At 43.4% G+C, this 22,895-nt stretch overlaps 1 protein-coding gene across 4 annotated transcripts in view; it reads left to right on the top strand.

The window, feature by feature from the left end:
- The window catches only part of phldb2b (pleckstrin homology-like domain, family B, member 2b), an 85,705-nt gene that overhangs the window by 29,636 nt on the left and 33,174 nt on the right, over positions 1 to 22,895 (top strand). For all 4 annotated transcript variants that reach the window (XM_017716258.2, XM_017716266.2, XM_017716249.2 and 1 more), the window contains 3 exons: positions 6,650 to 7,827; positions 15,360 to 15,689; positions 21,574 to 21,705. In XM_017716258.2, coding sequence (XP_017571747.2) covers positions 6,650 to 7,827; positions 15,360 to 15,689; positions 21,574 to 21,705 — 1,640 coding nt within the window. The remainder of the gene's footprint in view (positions 1 to 6,649; positions 7,828 to 15,359; positions 15,690 to 21,573; positions 21,706 to 22,895) is intronic.

Genomic DNA, 22,895 nt, shown 5'->3' with positions numbered 1-22,895 from the left:
ATAAATAGAACTTCTTAAAAAAGGGTTCTGTTTAGCAACCAAGAGGGTTCTTCTGTTGTGTAAAACTAAGTTTGACATCACAATAGCAGGACCCGTTTTGGTGCTATATAGAACCCTTTTCAAAAAGGTTCTATGTAGAACCGTCTACAGCACATTGTCCATCAATACGAAGAACCATTTCACGATGAAAAAGACCATTTAAACATGCACTGAAAGCTTTTTCAGTGTTGACGATTCTATATAGAACCATTTTCTTTGCTAAAGAACCCTTGAAGAGTCATGAAGTGTGTAGGTACTGTTGCTCAACGTTACATGATTTAAATACTTGGGTTTTTTTTTTGGTTTTTTTTCCAAACCAGTATGCAAACACTAGTTCTCAAAACCACCCTTACAAACAATAATATATGCGTTTCTTAATTTCCCATAATTTAAATACTTTCATTACTGCAATTTCTCCTCCTTTCATACACAGCCTTTATGAGTCACGTAGGTGCTAGTTTTTTTTATTTATTGATTGACTGTGTTTGGCTAGTTTGTCCTTTTTTGTATTATGAAAAGCAGCAGTGAGGCTGACATGCAGGCCTAGTTGAGCTCAGTCACAGCCGAGCTTCGGAGAGTGGAGTGGAAGATTGAGGAGCTTTTGGAGCTACAGGCTCACATGAACACAGCGAAGACCACCCTAGACGCAGCATGGCGGGTACTTTGCTTGGCTAATGCAGCCTGTCCTCCTGGTCTCATTACTGAGCCCAGAAGGCACATTACTAGGCATCAAGACCGCCGAAACTGTGTTCATCTCTGAATACTAAGCGAAGAAACAGCTATCAGCGTCACAAAACAGTACTCGAGTATTATAAAATGATTTGGCTCAGACCTAAAAGTAGCCAAAAGGACCCCTGTTTTTCACTCTTAACCCCCAGGAACCCTCACAGAACCCATATCCTATATCACACCTGCCCCTTTTGAGTGTGTGTGTGTGTGTGTGTAAAATGGGTTCAGTTTCAGGCAATGGGGGCCGTCTCTCTTCGTCCTGGACAGGTGTGCATTGTCTGTCACACAGGAGACTCCCACAATAGCAGTCTCTGAGCCTTTGAAGTGCAAGAATCCTTTTAAGAATCTTCTGTCTTTTCGGATATTTCTTCTCAAATCATGCACATGCTCCGCGTGCAAGCAGCCAGCCAGTCGTGTGGAAGGTCCTCCTCTTCTGTATACAGATGTGGTTTGCTGTCCCCGTGGTGATTGATAGTTCGGGGGGGGAGGGATTACATTGTAGATCATTTTCTGTCTGTATTGTAGACGGTAGAAATGAATGCACATTGTTGCTGCTGTCCCAGACAGTGCAGATGGGAGAAAAGGCCCCGATCTCGAATCTACGCTTCCCCGTGGGGCTACTGTAAGGCGGGCTTTTGACAAGTTGCAGTGGTGAGTCGGCCGAAACATCATTTATTTGGAGCTGGACAGTTACACAACACAGTTCACAATAAACCCATTTGATTATTCCTCTAATTAGCAAGATTAGCAGTTTGTCTTTTTCAGTTATCACATGATTCTGTCTAGATCACAGTAACTAACAAAGCCTGACTAGTGCTGACAAACAGCTGTCATGCTGAAGGGGAATTGGATAATATGCAAGTCATTCAGAGTGGTTTGGAGAGACGGGGTGCATTATGAAAGAATGTGCAGACGTCTTTACAGTGGTGGTGGTGATGGGAACTAGGGATGACCATTTCTACAACACAAGCAAAGCAATTTTATATACGGCCCAAACAACCGGTAAACTTAGTTTGAGTTTCGTGTGTGATGTTGAAGATAAACTAGGGGTAAATCATTTGCTTTGGTGCTGTTTTGCCTTCCAGAGCCCTCCATGTACCTCTCCAACTTCATTGTTCTAAAATGAAGGTTCAGGTCAAAATCTTCTCAAAACTGTCACAGGTTTCCGTTATCAGTTAACGTATCTCAGTGAGGTAACTATTTAAAGGCGTTAAATGCTTCAAACGTCTGGTTCCTATGGCTGTCGCTAAGAACAGTCTTGGGCCAAATCCCACTTCACCCCTCGCCACTGCCACTTAGCACATAGCCCTCCGTTTTCACGTTCACTCATAGGGGTAGGGACTTTTTTGTTAAGACAGAGGGGTGGGGAGAAGGGTTAGGGCTCCATGGCTCTCTAAACAGAGGTTTCTCGCAGACACACACAGAAGAAAAACGGCAAGACGGCTGCACAAGAGACCAAACAAACCCACAAATGTGACCTTTTTCTCCATTAAAAAATTATGATCACCACTGTATTGTCTTAGTTTAATGACGCTTCAATGTATTATGGTCCTTTTCTTCATAACAAGCATAAAAATCACTAATAGTATGCCAATGTCTCGGTAGCTAGCTAGCTAAATTTCCCGTTCCACCTTAAATAGTCCAGCAGTTCTGACCCCTGAAGCGCCAGAACTGCTGTAACTGCTGCTCCATTTAAGAAGGAACGGGAAAATTCAAACAAAAAGCTGGCGAATAGCCGACTTCAGCTTCATATCACCGAAGAATTGGGGTGGGCGATAATAAATGAAAACAAACGATGCCTTAAATTACCTGAAGTGGGGACGTTGCTGAACTTGCTGAACCCTCCTCTGCTCTCACTGCAGACTGGCAGGATCGCCCACAGAGCAGCACTAGTAGCCTGTTAATGAAGTAATGTTGTTGTTTGTTTTTTGGGTTTTTTTTTTTTTTATTTGAGGGGAAGATTTCAACCACGAGTTGGCATGGTGGCACTCAAATTTCACTTCAGATCATGCTGAATGACTTTCTTTACACCTCAACGACTTACTTTTGCAAATTTGAGAGAACTGGCATTTCCCCTTTAATGTTAACTTGCGGTAAAATGAAAAACTGTTTATTAAGCTTACATAGTCAGCAAGGGAGACCTCCTTCTCAGCCCTCTGAGAAATGGCCCCATTTTATTTTCCTGTTCATAAAGTGTCAGTTGCAGTCGATAACTTAGTTGAAATGATATTTAACATGATCACGTTCTGTGGAGGAGCGGAGCCTCATGCTCCTCTACATCATCAGCATTTTGACTGGTTGTTTCATGAAACTTTTTTCACAAAGTTAAGATGGTTACGGCAGATTTCAGGATTTTGCACTATGAAATGTAGTTTTATGTAGGCTTCAGGCCAGTGTAGAGACTGCTTCTGTGAAGCATCTGGAGTGCTACTGAGTGGACAGTTGAAATATTTCCATGTATGGCATAAAGAGGCAGAGTGCTGGAGTTTAGGTGCATGTGTGCGGGTTTGTGGGTGTTCTTAAATGCCTTTCCCTGAACGGCTCTGCCGAACCTGGTGATATCTCTCAGGTTCTGCTCCATTTCCTCGTGTTTGCATGGTAGAGATTTAACTCTGATTTAAACACTGTGCGCGTACACGCTCCTCCTCCTCGTCCTCTCAGGTTTAAGGGATTTCTCTGCTCTTGGCTGAAGCCTGTGTGAGTGCATGGTCTTTGCTGGTATGCGTGTTGTACGAGTGTGCATGTGTCAGACGTCTGCTGGAAGATATCCTTTGATCTGTTTGCACTGTCTTGGCACGTAGCAGAGAGAAGCTGCTCTGAACTGTAGAGCACAGAGACAGAGCAGATGGTTTGTGTGTGTGTGTGTGTGTGTGTGAGAGAGTGAGTGAAACAGACGGAGAGCACAAGGCCAAAAAGTTTCGAACGGAGAGTTCTGCCGTTCATCTTTGGCTTGTCCACTTCCACAGGTGGACTGGAATAACTAGCATTATTCAAACACTCTTAAATTCTAGTATACTTTAGTATGTGTGTATGTAGGTCATACTATTCAGGTATATGCAAATGTTTGAACACACACTGTCAAAGTACTAGAGAGGACACAATTAAAAGATGACATTTTATGCCAATTTATAGCATCATTTCCATGTATTTACAGTATTTAACATACTGGAAAGTAAATATAAAGTGTGCCATAACTTTGTGCTGTAGTATTTTATCAAGTTTAATTTTTTTCTCAATATGTTTAATTCTGGAAAATGGCTGAATACTCCGTAATTATGCATTAAAATATGCTGATGAGTGTCTCCGTAGAGGATGTGTTCACTTATTTTCACTTAGAAAATCTGCAAAAATTAGACCAAATGCGGCCAAACTTTAGCTTACAGCTGTATGATGTATTTGCAGGATACTGTAAAGGTCTAACAAACTGTCTGTTGAAACTACAGGGTGATTCAAAAAGATCCATTCAAAGATTCGACAACATCCACACCATAGTCAAATTCATCCCATACTTGATTGAGTATGTCGGGTGTCATTGAACTCGCTGCTCTTTCAGTGTGATTTCGGAGATCGTCCAGTGTTGTGGGACCAACCACAAACGCTCTAAGCTGTTGTAGGTTCACTGCACATGAAAATCAGATTACACAGTTATGACAGATTCAGTCTTATTGAAATGAAGAACATGACGCTTTCTGTTCAGAGGTCTCCTCTCCTCGCAGATTGAAGGGAGTCATCTTCTGGTCACGGTCAGAGACTCTATGACCCCCCTCTTACAATTGGTATGTGATTGGTTCCTTGGCACCTCATGGTTGTAAAAGTATAGCGCTTTGTAATCAGATTAATCTTTTTTAATCACCCTGTAATATCTGTTGATTCTAAACTGTGATTGGGTTAGGGTTAGGCTTTGGACCAGGGTTAGGGCTAGGACCAGGGTGAGGTTGGTTTTGGGTTGAGGTTAGGGTTAGGGTTAGGGTTAGGGTTAGGGTTAGGGTTTAGAGTTAAAGAAAATCATGGTCAGTTTAGTAGATATTTAGTTGAATGTAACTTCAAAGTAAATTAAGTTAACAAAGCTTCTAAAGTGGACTATCCAAATGAAGTGTTACCGAAGTGTATTTACTGTTCATATATTATGCCTACTTCAATTACCCTGGATGCCAACAAGTTATGTAATTTGATATACATATAATAAATAGTGTTAAACATTTTTAAGGTTAGTTTTACTTTTTGCATAAGACAAATAATTTATTTTAAACAAGTTTATGCTAAATAGTCAAGGTTTGCTACTTCATAATCTGTGTAATTATACTTGATTAAGCTGAATTGGGATAAAAGGTTTACTTTTGTCATCATTTGCTTAACTTACCATATTTTGAGTTTACTCTGAAAACTATTAATGTTATGAAGGGTATTTTTCCACGCCTCTGAAGTCCAGTCTTCGAAGGTGGTTGTATTTTCAGTTCTTACCATCCAGGAAATCCCAAACACATACAATAATGTTGAGGGGTGAACATGCCATCCTTCTGAGAACACAATCAACAGCAGCTGTTTGTAGCTTCAATCTTAAGCAAGAGTGGAGCTTGATCTTTTCCCTCTCTCTCAAAGATGAAGGCTTTAAATGCTGTTTATGTGGGGCATTCGTGGGCTGGAGGTTAGGGAACCAGCCCTGTGACCGGAAGGTTGCCGGTTCGATCCCCTCAGCTGACAGTTCATGACTGAGGTACCCTTGAGCAAGGCACCTAACCACGCCATGGATAGGGCTGCCCACCACTCTGGGCAAGAGTGCTCACTGCCCCCTAGTGTGCATGTATGTGGGTGTTTCACTGCATGGATGGGTTAAATGTGGAGGTGTCATTCCACAGTGTGCAAACACAGTTGGCAAAATGGTCTAAATTATCTGATGGTGACTATTTTGGTGGTCTACCAGGTCTTGCACACCTTACCTTTTTTTCATAATTGTTGAACTTCAGTTTTGGAAACTCCTGTTTTTATCACTTATTTTCCTTTGACTTTCTTCTTCATTATGAAAGTGGGCTGTCACCTCAGAAATATCTCCTGGAAAAATTAATAATTTAATAGTAGTTAATGGTGTTCGGAGTGTAAATTAAATACAAGAAGATTGAATGATGTTTTTTTGTAAGAATAGACAGCATACTGAACAAAAATTATATATAGTTTGTTAACCATTGGGTTGTAGCAGATTATTGCATGTAGCATGTGTGGTTACCAAAAGTTAAAGCTGAAGGTTTGTTCTGACTGGGCTTTGAGTCAGTTTCTATTTTTAGAGGTTTTTTTGAGGCTTTTGGGTTCCGGGTCATTTAAAGACAGGTTTCTGCTGCTTCCATGAGGATGAATCTATGAATAGACCTGTCTCAGGTACTTTTTAGTAATGGCTCTGTGCTTTCTTAGGAATCATTGATTAAAGCATTCCTTTAGCCAGACAGTTTGGCATTAACCTGATGGTTGTGTAAGCTTTTGTAACTGTTTATAAAGCAGTATCAAATTCTTTAAAATGCTTGCCAAAGTGAACACATGTGGGACTCACATTTCTCTTGTTCATTACATTTCCCTTAAAAAGGGAGCCAAGTTACTGACGAGGGTTGTAAAAATGCACCAATGCATCGCGCTGCATTGATCCAAGGTTGGCAGTTTGGCTGCATCTATTTTAAAATATTAGAATCTGTTATGACCTTGTTAACGTAATGTTCTTCATGGTGCGCTTCCTTTGAATCATGCTGAAATAATTGTATGTATTCTGGTGGAGATTTCTGAACCGAATCATTTTCTAAAGAGCTAGAATCAAACGGAATCATTGTGAGGTTACAGGTATGCACTTGTAATTGACCTGATAGTCTCATTCTGCCTCTCTGTCTCTCTCTCTTTCTAGACTATCTGAAGTTCAGCAGTGATTTCAGCCACAGCATGGGCGGGCCCAGCTCCAGAGGCATGCGCTCTGTGTCCGAGCTGCGTGAATTGATGGACACCCTGCAGAGAAAGAAACAGGCTCTGGAGAACAGCCTCCGAACCAGTGTGGACACCAGCCCCTCCTACTTCAGCATGACCCAGTCTCCACCCACTACGCCCAATTCTTTGTCACCTGTGACCACCTCCAGCCCTATCTCATCCTATCAGGAGCAGGCCAGGCGTCTTTATACCTCTGATCGTCCACCCCTTTCGGTTAAAGTGCCCACCCACTCTTCCGGCAGCATGCCCCCATCGCCTCGGCGTTCGGACCCTTTGCGGGAGCGGGACCCCTCGTTGCCGTACTCGCGGCCTATTACCAGGAACCAGTCCCAGGACAGCCTGCTCTCGGAGAGTCGCCGTGCTCAGGCGTCCAGCTCTCTGTTGTCTATGTGGAATGGTCCCTCCTCCAATGTGGGCGATTCCCTTCCGCCACCACCAGGGGGCAGTTTCAGCGGGACCACCAGCATGCCTTCCAGCCCTCGACTGGCTCGCAGGCTCGGGGCTCAGGACACAGGCCGAAACGGTGCTCCAGAGCCTGCACCTCGCCAGAGGAAATACTCAGCTGGTTCTTTGACCGGATTGGGCGTGCACAGCCGCTCTTTACCCCGCCTTTATCGCCCAGCTGACTCCTCACAGTCCCCTCTTGCCCCTCTCGTCCTCCCTGCACCCCGTCGCTCTCTGGATAATCGTTCATCTCGGCCCTCCCTAGAGCAAAACCACGAGAATGGCCATACCGAGGTGGTATCCATCTCCCTCTCCACCAGGTCCAGCTCCAAAAGCGCCCCCGCGCCTCCTGACGTGACCGTGCCCTCAGGTACCACCACCAGCACCAGCCCCCGGCAGGCCAAGAAGGTCAGCCTGATCTCCAGCGGAGCCTCCTGCTCAGATTTTGAGAGACTGGTGGCCCATGGGCCCTCCCCATCTCCAGAGACGGGTCTGGGCGAGAGGAGGCAGTCGTTTGGAAAGGCCGGTCTGGGCCCACAAGGCGGCTTCCGTGAGAGGAAGGGCAGCATCAGCTCCCTCAGTGGTAAGGAGGAGCTCCAGGACTACCACCAGAGACAACGTGACGAGAGACTACGAGAGCAGGAGGTGGAGAGACTGGTGAGGAACTCTTCTTATATCATCGACTACTGTGTTACAGAGGGGTCAGAATGATGTTTTATGTATTTCTTTTGACATCTCTCTGTTTTAAATTGATCACATGTACACAGTTTTAATATTACCTCAAATGTACTTGATCAGCCAATAGTTTGTTTAGTTTGTTTCTTTAGTTTTTGCATCAGAGCTACAAGGCTGATGTAGCTGAGGAGTGAAAAAACCTTGTACCCACGGATTAGCGTTGTGAAAACTGCAAGCCTAAATCATCACATACTTTCCTCAAGTGGACTTGTTAAATGTAAAAATGGGCAAAAACATGTCACGGAGCATCTCAGACTTCACTGAGGGCATCACTCAGACTGAGGGCATCACTCAGTTTTGGCTATGAACAAGCCCTCCAAAGCCCAAATCTCCCATCATTATCACACAAACAAAGCTAAACTGCTGATGAATATGTGGTTGAGAAACATGGAAATCGTTTTATTCTGCAGGCAGGCTTCTATTCTATTCGGCGGGCATACTTGCTTTTTGTTTGTCTCCAATCACTTTGGTGCCAGATCTGAAGGCTAAAGATTGACTCATTTCTCTCGTCACATCTCTAGTTCATCCTTCTGATGTCACTTCTGATAGTGCTCCCGACATGGAAATTTGCTTTAGACTGTGATCACAAGGGGCAAATAGAGGTTAAAATCTGGCTAAAATTCTGTAGTTTGAGACAAAAAATTTTAAATTGATCAGAAAGAGCAAATTTGGGTTAAATATGAGCTAAAAGTCCTGTAGCCTAGGTCCTAAGATCTCCTGAAGCCTTGCCCTTTATTTTCATTGTGTATTATCATGGAGAGCAACTCAGTGGAATGAAAGGCTGAATTACCCAACTGTTATCTTCAAAATACCCTGCATACAAAGACCTCCCTGATATTTGCTCTTTGTTGCTGTGAGGAGTCGTGCAGAATGGAATTCTGAGTTCTGTGGAGGTCGGGAAGGGAGAGGCCTCCACCTGCCTCCAAATTAATCTCTTGGTGAAAACCCTCCCTCGTCTGCGCACAAACATGGCAGCATTCCACTTTCTTAAACACACACAGACCCTGCGCGCTGCCGGGTGCAATGAGCACGGCCCCACAGTGTTGAGACCCAACCAGAGGTGGAGCTGCGGACCCCGTCCTATTAATAGCCAACCTCGAACCGCATCCACTTTCATTGACTGTACCCTCTCAAACACACTCGCCTTGGGAGGCCGACCACTGAGGCGGGGCTCTCTGGCAGTCTGCCCCTCCTAGCAATCCTATTCTAGCTCCTCAGCTGGCTGAAGTGGAGTGCTGATGAAAGATGGCGATGTTTGTGCGCTTTCTCAGGGTTTAGCAAGGCCACCTGTACCATTGCCCCTTTGGGCCCGGGCCAGACCATACACCATGACCGCTCACTCATTAGCCATTACAGGCCTGTAGTTGTGGTGAAGTTTTACGATTCTGGATTAGAGGCTAGCTCTGAGAAGAGTAAACACTAGTGAACTGCAGGTGGAGACAAGAACATGAATGCATACATGCACACAGGCTGTGGTGAAAACACACATTCTCTGCTCCGAATGTGTTATTAAAAGGCCTCGGATACGTCAGAAGTTGATGCATATGTGCGCTGTTATAGAGACATGCCTTCATATAGCCCCAGGCTAAAAACACGACAGTTAACTGGTGTTATTATAGTTGTACTCGATATTGGTACCAAAGGCTTATTGCTTCTGCTTCAATGTGCACAGGTACTCAAATACTTTGCTGACCACTCAAAGTGCCAGCTGTCAAATAATGAAATCACAATTTGGCAATTTGTTGTGGTTTGTCACAGAAAGATATGTGATCGTTTTGCTTGCATTTATGAGTAAGTATGTTTATTTTATTACATTTTGCTGCTGCAATGAATGAGTGCTTTAAGGAGAGCACGTTGTTTTGGACCTGACTGACTGGTACATAAAGCTGCGACTAGGCTAACTACTCTAGCTATGTCCAAACACAATGAAATATTTCTCTGCACACTAATACGTTGGCACGTCGTCCACTGAGGAGAAAACGCCTCCTGTACAAAACAACAATACCTGATTAGCATCTGTTGTACCGGTTAGCTGCAGTGTTAGCTCAGCAGCTCATCTGAAGAGGCAGCCCCTGCTACTCATCCCTCACAAAGATTTTCAGCTGCTTTTTTGTTTTGCTTTTATTTTTTTCTGATGGATCTACTGGGTGGCAATGTGATCTTTATGGCTAAACGGTGAGAGTGATGTTATAGAAATGAAATAATAAGACTTTTTTTTGTCTCATAATGAGGAGATTGTGACAAAAATGGCATCTTTACATTTTTATTTGTTTATGCATATTTTTATTTGTTGTTTACATTCTATTTTGATGCTTATTATACCAAAAACTGTCTTTTAAGGTTCAGAGTGCTTTTCAGACTTAAAATTGAGGATATGCATAAAATAATTATTGATAATTGTTGATGTTGAGAGAAATGGAAAACTCACCCAGCTTTATCTCCATATTCTCAAAACATCTTTTCCATGTTATTCTTGGTGTGTGCAGTAACTGTGTTGACGCTACGGTGTTAAATTGTGGCGATGACCAGTTGGAGCTGAGCACAGTTCAGTACATGCTTTTCTCCAACACTGTGAAACAGTAATGCTCCCTATTTGGTTCCTAGATTTTTCTTGAGAAAACACATTCATCATTGGACAAATGAGCATAAATACAGTACAAAGTAACAAGAATTTCTTATTTAGATAAGTAGATATCTTGTGAGCTAATTTAAACAAAGAGCCATCGCATTGATTTATGAAATTCCATTAGCAGCACATCTAATTTAATTTAAAGTATCGATTAGCCACATATGATGGATATGAAAGATGACTACATAGATTACTCGGCGTCCTCAAGGAGAAGTTTAGAAATGGTCAAATGAATCTGACAACACAACTTGGTCTATTAATATTATTTGCATTCTAACATTGGTGGGCAGTTAAATGCTCCCTGCCCAGGCAAATGTCTTTCGAAATCCAAATTTCTCAGGTACCAAAAACTGCATGTCTGACCAGCACTCAGCCAAGAAGAGCCCCCCTCACTGAGTTGAGTGTGGTGAGTAATTCGAGTTGTCCTCCTGCAGTGGGGTCACCCAGTCCTCACCCCCACTGACGAGGTCACGGTCATCGGCGTGCAAGTGGGATCCAGACCTAGCGTCCAGTTCTAAACATTTAAAAGTTAATTAAGTGTGGTGTCGGTGGGTTTGGGCTGTGCCCACTCCCTCTCGGCCCTTCGCTTTAATTAAAAGGTGGTCTCTGTCCGAGCTTTTTAAAACATGTCAGCTTTCAGCAGCGAAAGGGGTCATGTTTGAGCGAAGAGAGACCGTTCCACTTTTAGGCCTGTTTACGTTTATGCTGGTCATGTATATCCGATCAGAGATGGGTGTGGGGGGGCTGAAGAGAACTTTTCACCCTTCTGTAATGCCAGCTGAAAACGTGGGGTACGGGAGAAAGCGGAAGGATTAAATCACTCGCTCCTATATTTGTGTCTCTTCCGCCGTCCGGTGCCAGCTATGTTTTGGAGGGCATTTGGTTTCACTCAGCGCCCACCTGCTCAGAGCTGGACCCTCAGACAGTCAAACATCTCTCCCACCATGCAGAAGGATCATCTGTAGTCTTGTTAAAAGGGCTGTTTCTGGGCATTGGTTCAGGTTCGACTCGGGCTAGCCGTGGTGTTTGTCTTTTAGTGTGGTGGGGCCATCACCATGCACCTTGGTCCCTTGACCTCTGGGACTGTGGCCATGGTGAGTGTGGCTTGTTCTGTATGATTGCTTATATCTATATGATGGCTTGCGGGGAAGCATGATGTGCATGGAATGTCATATTGCAGTTCCATTACTACCAGGGCTCTATAATAATTGGTTATTATGTAGTTGTTATTCTGTAGTTAATCACAAATAATCACATTTGTCTTACTAAACATACTCTAGTTTGACTCTTAAGAAGCAGTACTTTTGTTATAGCTATATGAAGCCCTGTCACAATTATTATAAAATTGCCTAATCACAATTTTTTGAGATGACTGGGCAGTCAGTGGCTGGGGGGGTAGGGAACCAGCCTTGCGACCAGAAGGTTCGACCCCCAGTGACTGCCCCGTCATCTCAAATAATTGAGCAAGACACCTAACCCCTGACCGCTCCCTGGGCGCTGCGGACAGGGCTCTGGGTTGCCCACCGCTCTGGGCAAGTGTGCTCACTGCCTCCTAGTGTGTGTCCTCACTAGTGTGTGTGTGTGTGTGTGTGTGTGTGTGTGTGGGTTGTTTCACTGCATGGATGAGTTAGATTGCGGAGGTGAAATTTCTACATTGTGGGACTAATAAGGGTCAAATAATCTTAAGTATCATCTGCAGACTGCAGTCATTGTCCACAGTCATTAGATTTCACAGTATTAAGCCACACCAAATAAACGCATTTGCTGAAATGCATCATGGGACTTGGGTAAACAAAAACTATAGCAACGTACGAATAACTTCTATTATTCACTGTTGTATTATAACTGTGAAATCTTATGCTTTATTCATATTGCTCTATTTATGATGCTGTTTTGCTGGCTGTCCTGGTCTTGAGGAGTCTTTCTTCCTCTTGCTCTTTGGAAGTTTTTCTTGCCATTGTTGCCCTTGGTGACACTTACTGGTGCTATGACAATTAAATTAAGATTCTATGATCGTGACCGCCTGAGCTGAGAATGGACAAATGAACATCAACAGGATAGGTTTCGGAATGAACGCGGTTTCCAACTTTCGTCATCGATATCCAGTGTGAGTACCAGTGGCTGCATGTTCGGTAACACTTACTGTAAGTTCATAAGGCTACACGAAACCCACATAAGCTTGCCATGACAGCTGACATAACCCTATATAAATGTTTATAAAAAGCTTATTCCACTAGACATTATCTGTCATAAAGGCTGCTTTAACTAACTTTGATCAAAATTGGCAAATAAAACCTTTATTGTGAATGACGCCTATTGGAATAAGCATTTATAAACATCTATGTAGGTTCTGTGTTGGTTGTCATAACAAGCTTATATCGGTGTCGTGTTGCCTTATGTACTGTACCCTACAGTAAAGTTTTACCACATGGTCCAACCAGAGAGTGGACAGTCAGGTCCATAAATATTTGGACACTGATAAGGTTATTGTTGTCTACCACCGCAATTTGGAGTTGAAATGAAATAATGAATATGAGCTCACAGTTCTGAGCCCCTAAAAGTGGGGGGCTGTGTATGAAAATGGTGGAATGGAGGTTCAGATGTAAGTGCTGAAAACTTCTACAATATGAAGACCAGCGAAGGTATCTAGGAGCTCAACATCACATGTGAGTTATTGCTGGGTTTGATTCTTTTAATTGGCTGCTACATGGACTCTGTAACTGAGGCTCATCTATATGAAGCTCCACCTGCTGGATCATTTCTCCCAGCTTAAAGTTCCAACGCAAGCGTTATGGAAACAGTTGAGAGCGTGTTTATTTCCACAGCAGTGGCCACGTGTACGGCTTTTCCGGCCTGTTAATCAGGTTCAAAGTAGCTTCCCGGGGGGAGCGTGTTCTCTCAGCTGTCTCCTTCATGGCTTTCTTCCTCTCCTCCTCTGCTCCAGTTTCTCTCTCTCTCTGCTGCTCAGAGTGGGCATGTGCCAGACAGTGAGGCCCATGCTCTCTATTAAACTGACAGGGATTAGTTGGTATAATTGAACGCTTGCGAACGGAGAGTCACAGTTTAGAAGACATAGCTGAGATCGAAGTTGTGAGTTAGCAGCTTTGTGCGACCTGCAGCTGGATCCTGAGTGTGAAATGTTTGTGTTCTTCATTAAGGATCTCTCTGAAGCATCTCCAAGTCAGAAATGTATCTGTTCCACAGATGTGAGATGTGAGCTGTTGTGTGTTGTGATATCAAAGTGATGGTTTGCAAGAAATTCAATTTGCACAGTTAGACTTTCACTGTCTGGAGCTGTAAGGCCAAAGTGGCTGCAAAGTAATGGAAGAGTGTAGCCCAACAAGTAGCATTGTGCTAACTGTAAATCATCGTTTGTTTGCATTGAACCATACAGATTTTTTTTTTAGGTAATCTCAAATATGGTTGACACTGTTTGACGCACTTCAAGCCAATAAGCCATCTTGAAGCCTGAATATAATCTTTAATTTTGTCCATTTTTATAGAAACCAGTATGGCATACCATATCACATACATTATGGCTATTAAATGAGGATATAGAGTAAAGACAGTCAATTAGAGTGGGTTGACGTTAAATGTTCCATTCTAGAGGAACCGAGTCTGAATTGTTCACAGTGGTGGTGATGGGAACCAGATGTCTGAAGCTTTATGCCTCTTAAAGCTGGAAGTTATGGCATGAAATGATTATGAATACATTGACTGCTGCCTGAGACTTTGTTTGGCCATAGATTTGCAATAAGGTTTTGGCATAATATTTATTTCCTACAATACATTTGTGGAGGGGAGATGCATGCAGGGCCTTCTGAGTCAATTATTTAATATTACTTATAAAACTTCAGAAGACACATGTAGGTTCGTTGGTCATTTTGGATAGTGAATAAAATGGTTATATTTGCATCATAGACATCACAATCCACATCACCACCATTATAGAGAAAATTGTCAGTGCACCATTTCACATATATCAGCTCACTCTGAGCAACTTTATTTGCATCTCAACTACCGAATTATGCAAAAAAAATGTTTTAATTCCATTTAACAAATTGGTTTGAGACGAGCGTGTGATGGCATAAACATGCGGTTAGTGTAGTGTTAATCCCTTTGTGTCAAACACGGGGCCCGCTGTCCAGATCAGGCCCACGACGCAATCCTATCTGGCCCGCAAAAGTATTTTAATTTAATAAAAATGCATATTTGCCTTTTTCACAATGTGCTGCACTACAGTCCCCAGCATGCACTGCAATGCAATATGTGCTCTGACTCTCCTCCCCCAACAATAATCTATGGGACAGCGATTACACCTCAATTCTACACAACTTCACACAAGTCATGTCACCAAACGCATTAGCTGTATTTTAGATACGGTTCGAACAACATAAACGCTTAATGTCAGTTCAGCAGCTCAGAAATTGAGGAATTGTACAGGAATTAATGAACTTGCAGCAAAGAAAAGATGCCAGGTGTTTAGTTCAAGCAAAGAGGTAGACTTAAAGACCTGGATAGATTTAAACTTTGAATATTTCAAATATTCATATAATATTTCAATTTCAAGTGCCTGTATTTTGTTGTTGACAATGTGGTGTATTTTGAGTCAACATTGGTCAGTAATGGATTGTAGCAAACCTTTTAGTGGTTGGGTTTGACACCCCTATGCTAATTGGTGAGGTAAAACATACCGTAGCAGTGCAAAACTATACAAAACAAACTTCACTCAGATCTATACTTGCGCTCAGCTTGAACCAAGAACTTCTTAGGTGACTTCATGGGTTTTGCTTGTTCACGCGCTGTTGTTTTGCCTCTCCTGCAGGAGCGCCAGCGTCTGGAGACCATCCTTAGTCTGTGCTCAGAGCGGGATCAGAGCAGCTCAGCCGTGGCGGACCTGCAGAAGATCAATAAGGAGCTGGAGAAGCTGCAGGTGTTTGAGGATGAGCCCCTATTCATGGAATCATCTGGCAGTCCCGTGGAGAACGGCTACGGATCCAGATCCCAGGAGCTCCAGGCCAGTGAGGAGCTCCAGGTACGCCGGCGTCGTGGCAGCGGGCAGAGGGACATGAGGGCGGAGTCACCTGCTATAAGTCTTCACAGCTCCGCCCCCACCCCTTCTCCTCGACTGATACGGCCCAGCAAGACCAGCAAGGTGAGCTGTCAACAGGGCTGTGTCCCAATAAACATCGACTGGCCACTTCATTAAGTGCCCCTCCTTGTATCTCCTCTCGTCCATTTCATCAGCTCCAGTTTAAATATAGGTGCATTTTTTGCTCTACACAACAGTAGTCCATCTGTTACTCGGCATACCTTGCAAGCCCCCTTTTACCTTGATCTTCAGTTGTCAGGCCCCTCACAGGACCAACACAGAGCAGGCATCATTTGGGTGGTGGATCATTCTCAGCACTGCAGTGACACTGACCAAGTGGTGGTGTGTTGGTGTGTGTTGCGCTGTTGCGAGTGGATCAGACACAGCAGTACTGCTGGAGATTTTAAACACTCACTGTCCACTCTATTAGACATTCCTACCTTGTTTGTCCACCTCGTAGATGTAAAGTCAGACAGCTCATCTGCTGCTGCACAGTTTGTGTAGGTCGTCCTCTAGTCCTTGATCAGTGGTCACAGGACGCTGCCCACAGGACGCTGTTGGCTGGATATTTTTGGTTGGTGGACTATTCTCAGTCCAGCAGTGATGCTGAGGTGTTTAAAAACTCCAGCAGCGCTGCTGTGTCTGATCCACTCAGACCAGCGCAACGCACACTAACACACCACCACCACATCAGTGTTACTGCAGTGCTGAGAATGATCCACCACCCAAATAGTACCTGCTCTGTGGGGGTCCTGTGGGGGTCAGAACAGGGTGAAAGAGGGCGAACAGGTTATGTAGATAAACTGATGGTCTGTTGTAGAAGTGCAGTGTGCACATATATGGTAAGTGGAGCTGACACAATGGGTAGTGAGTGTACTTGGTGAAGTGGCCGGTTGGTGTCCAGTAAAATTCTAAATGAGGTAAAAAGATTATACAAGATTATAACAGAGAGAACAAAGTGGTAAGGTGTTGTTACACAATCACAATCATATATATTTGTAACGTTTTTATTAAGACCATTTGAAAATGCCTGCTGTCCTTGACATTGTTTCAACATTTCATGAAGAAGGGTCTTATAGTATTGACCCAAAATGACTTGGGTAACAAAATCACCTTATTCAAGTGACTGTGTGAAAAAATAGCTGCTGCAAATGGGCAAATCAGATCAAGGAGATGGTGAAGTGGCTTTGCTTTGACTTTCCTTTTTTGTATTTCTGCTAAGCGCATGTGTTCACAGCAGAAATAATAATGGCAGAAATAATAATACTAGCACTTTTCTTCTGGTGATACTACAACCAGTCATTACACTGAAGTGGATGTGGAAATAGACAGCATGTGACAATCTTTGACACATAAAAGAGGGTAATTAAACCACAGTTCCTTAAAAGTCATGATTGTAGTAAGTTGCCATGTTTAATTTGATCATAAAACTATAATTAATCTAGTAAAAAAATAACAGAATTGGAAATGTCACGGGAACTCTATGGTGGAAGCCTGTGGCTGTTCAACCTGAGGCCTTTTTGTCTGAGCCTATTTTACCTGATGCCTAATCGTACGAGACGGTGTTTCCTGAAACCTGAAGGTGTTTTATCTGATGCATGTGCAGCTTTTTGTGCAGATGTGTTATCTGTCTGCCACATCTGCACACTGGTTTTATGGCAGAGCAATAGAACCATGCGCAGCTGCACCAAAGTAGTGGCATAATGGATATTTTGAAAATCAGACATATGGCTCATAAGAAAAGAGATCTTATCGTGTGCAAGTACGAATAACACTGGTCTGAAGACATTTGTTCTCCCAGCTGATTTAATTTTCAGTGCTTTTCTGGTGACCTCCGTGTGAGATGCGTCTTCTTTGTGGTCTTTCTGAGCTCGCCTCATGTGGTTTCCGATGAGTGTAATCTTGTAAGTTAATTGTATATTTAGTAAAGGCAGTCATTCTTCCTGCTGCTAATTCGTTTGCCTTTTGGAGGGATTTCAAGCCCGCTCTCCGCCCTCCTCAGGCATGCTTGCGCACACACACACACACACACACACACACACACACACACACACACAAACAAAAGAATGTGGGGGCGGGTGTTCCTCCAAGTTGGGTTAGTGTAATTAAGTGTCAGAGTTTTTCAATGCAATATACATAGATTACATCCCCTGTCCATACATATATATGGAAGTGAAGTGTGTGTGTGTGTGTGTGTGTGTGTGTGTGTGTCTCTCTCTCTCTCTCTCTCTCTCTCTCTCTCTCTCTCTCTCTCTCTCTCTCTCTCTCACTCACTCACTCACTCACTCACTCACTCACTCACTCTCTCTCTCTCTCTCTCTCTCTCTCTCTCTCTCTCTCTCTCTCTCTCTCTCTCTCTCTCTCTCTCTCTCTCTCCCCCTCTCTCTCTCTCTCTCTCTCTCTCTCTCTCTCTCTCTCTCTCTCTCTCTCTCTCTCTCTCTCTCTCTCCCCTTCTCTCTCTCTGTCCCCTTTTCTCTCTCTCTCTCTCCCCCTCTCTCTCTCTCTCTCTCTCTCTCTCTCTCTCTCTCTCTCTCTCTCTCTCTCTCTCTCTCTCTCTCTCTCTCTCTCTCTCCCCCTCTCTCTCTCTCTCTCTCTCTCTCTCTCTCTCTCTCTCTCTCTCTCTCTCTCCCCTTCTCTCTCTCTGTCCCCTTTTCTCTCTCTCTCTCTCCCCCTCTCTCTCTCTCTCTCTCTCTCTCTCTCTCTCTCTCTCCCCTTCTCTCTCTCTGTCCCCTTTTCTCTCTCTCTCTCTCCCCCTCTCTCTCTCTCTCTCTCTCTCTCTCTCTCTCTCTCTCCCCCTCTCTCCCCCTCTCTCTCTCTCTCTCTCTCTCTCTCTCTCTCTCTCTCTCTCTCTCTCTCTCTCTCTCTCTCTCTCTCTCTCTCTCTCTCTCTCTCTCTCTCTCTCTGTGTCCCCTTCCCTCTTTCTCTTTCTCTCTCTCTCTCTCTCTCTCTCTCTCTCTCTCTCTCTCTGTCCCCCCTTCCCTCTTTCACTCACTCTCTCTCTCCTTCTTTCTCTCTCCCCTTCCCTCCCTGCCTTTCTCTCTCATCCCTTCCTCCTTTCTCTGTCCCTCTTGTTCCTCTCTCTCTCCCTCTCCCCTTCACTCTTTCACTCACTCTTTCTCCTTCTTTTTCTCTGACCTCTCTCCTTTTTTCTCTCTCATCCCTTCCTCCTTTCTCCTTTCTCTCTCCCTCCTGTTCCCCTCTCTCTCTCTCCCCTTCCCTCTTTCACTCACTCTTTCTCCTTCTTTTTCTCTGCCCTTCTTTCTCTCTCGTCCCTTCCTCCTTCTTTCTCCTTCCCTCCTGTTCCTCTTTCTCCTCCTTTCTCTCCCCCTCCCTCCCTTCCCCCTCTTTCTCATTCCATCTCTTCTTCTTTCTTTCTTTCTTTCCAATCCCTTCCTCCCTCTTTCTCTTTTTCACCTACTTTCTCTCTTTTTTTCCTTTCTCTCTCCCTTCCCCATCATGTCACTGTCTGTCTCTCTCCTTCTTACTCTGTGTGTGTGTGTGTGTGTGTGTGTGTGTGTGTGTGTGTGTGTGTGTGTGTGTGTGTGTGTGTGTGTGTGTGTGTGTTGTGGTGCAGGTCCGGGAGAGACTCCATATCCTAAACTGTGCGCTTGACAGATAAACATCATTGTCCAAATATAGTGAGGTTATGTGCAGTTTGTTTGTACTAAAGTGAGGGAGAGATTAGACACGTCATTCTTTTAAAGCTCCACAGTGAGAAAAGCCCATCACTCTCTTCACCTGTTTGTTCTGCTCATGCACGTGCACTTAACTGCCGTCTGCATTCTTTTGTGCTTACGGTTCTGAAAGTTTCTGTGAAGACTTGCAGTCGGAGACCCTTCATTTATATAATTACCAGTCAAAACAGCCAAGTTCATGAATTTTTGAGGAGATGATTCTGAGGAGATTAAATACAGTAAAGTCCACTTGCATAAGCAAGTGGAAAGTTTAAATGAAAATTAGTGAAAAAGCAGGAGCTTCCAAAACTGTAGTTCAAAAAATTATGAAAAGATAAAAGAAAATGATTCTCCTAGCAACCGTGTCTGGTAGACTCCCCATCAGATAAACAGCACTTACAGCTTTCATCTTTGAGAGAGAGGAGAAAATCAAGCCGCTTCAGAACTGAAAACATTCACAGGTGTTTCTGTCCATCCTTCCACTGTGAGAAGACCACTTGGCGCTATGGGTCTGAAAGGATGTGTAGCTGTCAAGAAGAACCTCACTGAGAAAAGGAGATGGACAAAATGAAAACTTACACTGCAGCACTGAAACTGTCCCTCATTAGGAGCGAGGTTTTATGGACCAAGTCTAAATTTGTAATTGGGCTTCCTGCTGTCTGAACTGAGCTGACCACATCACTGTATCTCCTCTCCGATTCATACACACTGTGCGATATACTGTATCACAACTACTACTGTAATGACACTTTCACTATGCACTTTACACTAGAGTCTTGCTATAATAAAGTTATGTCTATCTCTGTGTCTGTCTATCTATCTCTCTGTGTCTATCTCTCTGAGAAAGAATGCAAGTTGAAAACACTCTTTAAAAAGATGGTTCCTCAAGGGTTCTTTAGTAAAGAAAATGGTTCTGTATAGATCAATGAACACTCAAAGAACCCTTTGCTTGATTAAAGGGTTCTTTGCATGGTGAAAGTGTTCTTCAGTTTGATGGAGAGTGTGCCGCGGAGGTTCTATATAGAACCTTTTTGAACTTTTTTCAGTAGGTTATCATGTGGGAAGTCCAAGTGTAATGAACATAGACATAATGAATGTTTGCTTTGTCTGGCTAATAGATTTAATAGGGTCGTTTAGTAAATGCTTATATTTACTTTTCATGCTTGTGGTTGGTGTAGTGTAGTGTAGTGGGTAACTCCTCTGCCTTCTATGCTGTACACTGGGTTTCAATCCCCTGCCTGGTTAAGAACTCTTCACTATACCAATAATAGTCCTTGGGCAAGACTCCCAACACTGCCTTCACCTACCTGTGTAAAATGATCAAATTGTAAGTCGCTCTGGATAAGATAAAGCGTTCTACATGGCACGCTAAGGGGTTCTTCTATTGTTACAATGTCAAGCCTGTAACAAAAGAAGAACCCATTTTGGTGCTATATAGAACCATTTTCAAAGAGGCTCTGTATAGAGCCATATAAAACACACTCTCCATCAGTCTGAAGAACACTTTCAAGATGCAGAACTCTTTAGGTGTGCAAAGGGTTCTCTGAGTGTTGATGGCTCTATATAGAACCATTTTCTTTACTAAAGAACCATTTGAAGAACCATCTTTTTAAGTGCGTATGAATGATCTGGGATGAGGAGTTCTATTGTTTGACATAGCCACCAGGTTTATTTAGAGGAAAACAGTATCACGTGTCAGTGCTACGTTGAGGATGAAGCCAAAAGGCCCACATTTTATCCCCTTGCTGGAATGCCAGCATTCAGACCTTTGAGCTTTGGTCCAGAGGATTTTCTTGTCTTGTTAACAATGGGAAATAACAGGCAAATCGTTTATTTAGGCAAAACCTTCCCTTCATATCGAGGAAAAGTGTTGAAGCTAAATATATCCAAAGTATTGGCAAATAGCTGTTTGTTAACTTTGCAGATGTTCTTTAGTATTTAAATGGAAATAACAGAGAGAATCATTCAAAGGAAGGCCAACTTCTGACAGGTGGTGTATATGCTGTGTAGGCAGAGTGTTTATTAAATTAAAGGGCAAAAGAGCGTGTGTGGACAGCTGGCCAGCTGTCATCACTATTCTGAGAGGGGCTCAGGGATTCCTGCACTCACGGTTCAGCCCAGACTCTCTTGCTAGCCAGACTTTGGAAATAGTCACTGACTTTCTCTGCTAAGATAGTAGTTAGGATCATAGTTATTGTTTTAATTCACCACACTGTAGCAGCATCGGTGTACGACCGTGTGTTTGGATTTTGAGGATGTGATGTCATCCGCAGGGGTCCGAGGAGGAGCTGAAACAGGAGGTGACGCGTATCGAGGAGGAGAGGATCCAAGTGCTCAATAACATGGAGGAGCTTGAGCAGAAGATCAAAGAGCTGGACAACCAGATGGAGGAGTCTGTCAGAGAGGTAGAGAAGTCCATGTAACTGAGAGAAAAAGAGAGTCCGTGTATTTGTTTTGTGTTTCTTCATAAAACACCCACAAAGTCAGTGCTTGCTCACTCTGGTTCTGGAGTCATTTTGCCCTGCCTTGGGGTGATTGTGGGGCATTAATCAGGAAGATATAAAAGTGCATCATGATGCCTCAGTCCGAAGGGGATAATACAAGTGCATCATTCAGGAGTGCTAGAATTGATTGTACTTATAGAGAATGAAAAGTGGTAGCTTTGTTAATCTTATAGCCCTTTTGCATTACTGTACAGTACAGTTGACTGGGTTATAGTCGCCAGAAGAATAAGACAGTTACTCTCTGCCCTTATTCAGTAGGAATTTATTTTAGTAACTCTTTGAGCTTTGGCTATTAGACAGTGTTTTTTTTCCCATGGTACAGCTTCTCCTGAGACCAGAATGTAGGACAATTAGCAGATTTTTAAGTCTGTGTGAGACTGAGGTCTCAGAATATGACCTAGTAATACTAAGGATGTCATCACTGGACTTCTATTGTTTTTACTAACTTTATCTGCTCTTTACCCATTTAAACTCCCCAGACCTTCTGGATCCAGATTTTATTATTTAATCTTGTAATTTAAGATCCTCCTATTTTTATTTATTTGTTTGTTTGTTTGTTTGTTTTTTTTAATCACATTTTTTCATCCTAATGTAATCATATACAATTCCACCTGCTAGCCTGTCCTCCCTGTCACACAGTGCTTGAATAAAAGCTAGCATGTGTATACTCTATGTAAGAAGCACCACCACATCTACTGATAAGTCGTTGCCATCAGACAGTTCAATGCACTTGGAGAAGAGTACTAATTGCCAGGTCTGTTACTTCAGCCAGTAGATGCCCACATTGGCCTGCATACTGTAGAGTAATGAGGGAGAGGGAGGTCCATCCTGCCCACCAGGGAGGGAGCCAGGCCAGTTCTGCTATCTTGGACTCTTTTACATTACATTACATTTACATTTAGCAGACGCTTTTATCCAAAGCGACTTACAAATAATGAAGTACATAGAACAAACATAGTCAGGCCTTAAAGGAGGCCAAAGGGTAATAGCGGGGTAGAGAAGCTAAGGAGGGCAAGAAGGACATGAGGTTGGTAGTGGTAAGATTTGCAAGAGGCGATTAGAGTAAGTGCTCCCTGAAGAGCTCTGTCTTC

Source organism: Pygocentrus nattereri, chromosome 24 (assembly GCF_015220715.1).
Source record: "Pygocentrus nattereri isolate fPygNat1 chromosome 24, fPygNat1.pri, whole genome shotgun sequence".
NCBI lineage: Eukaryota > Metazoa > Chordata > Actinopteri > Characiformes > Serrasalmidae > Pygocentrus > Pygocentrus nattereri.
Note: the sequence above shows the minus strand (reverse complement) of the source record. Positions and strands in the feature narration are given on the sequence as shown.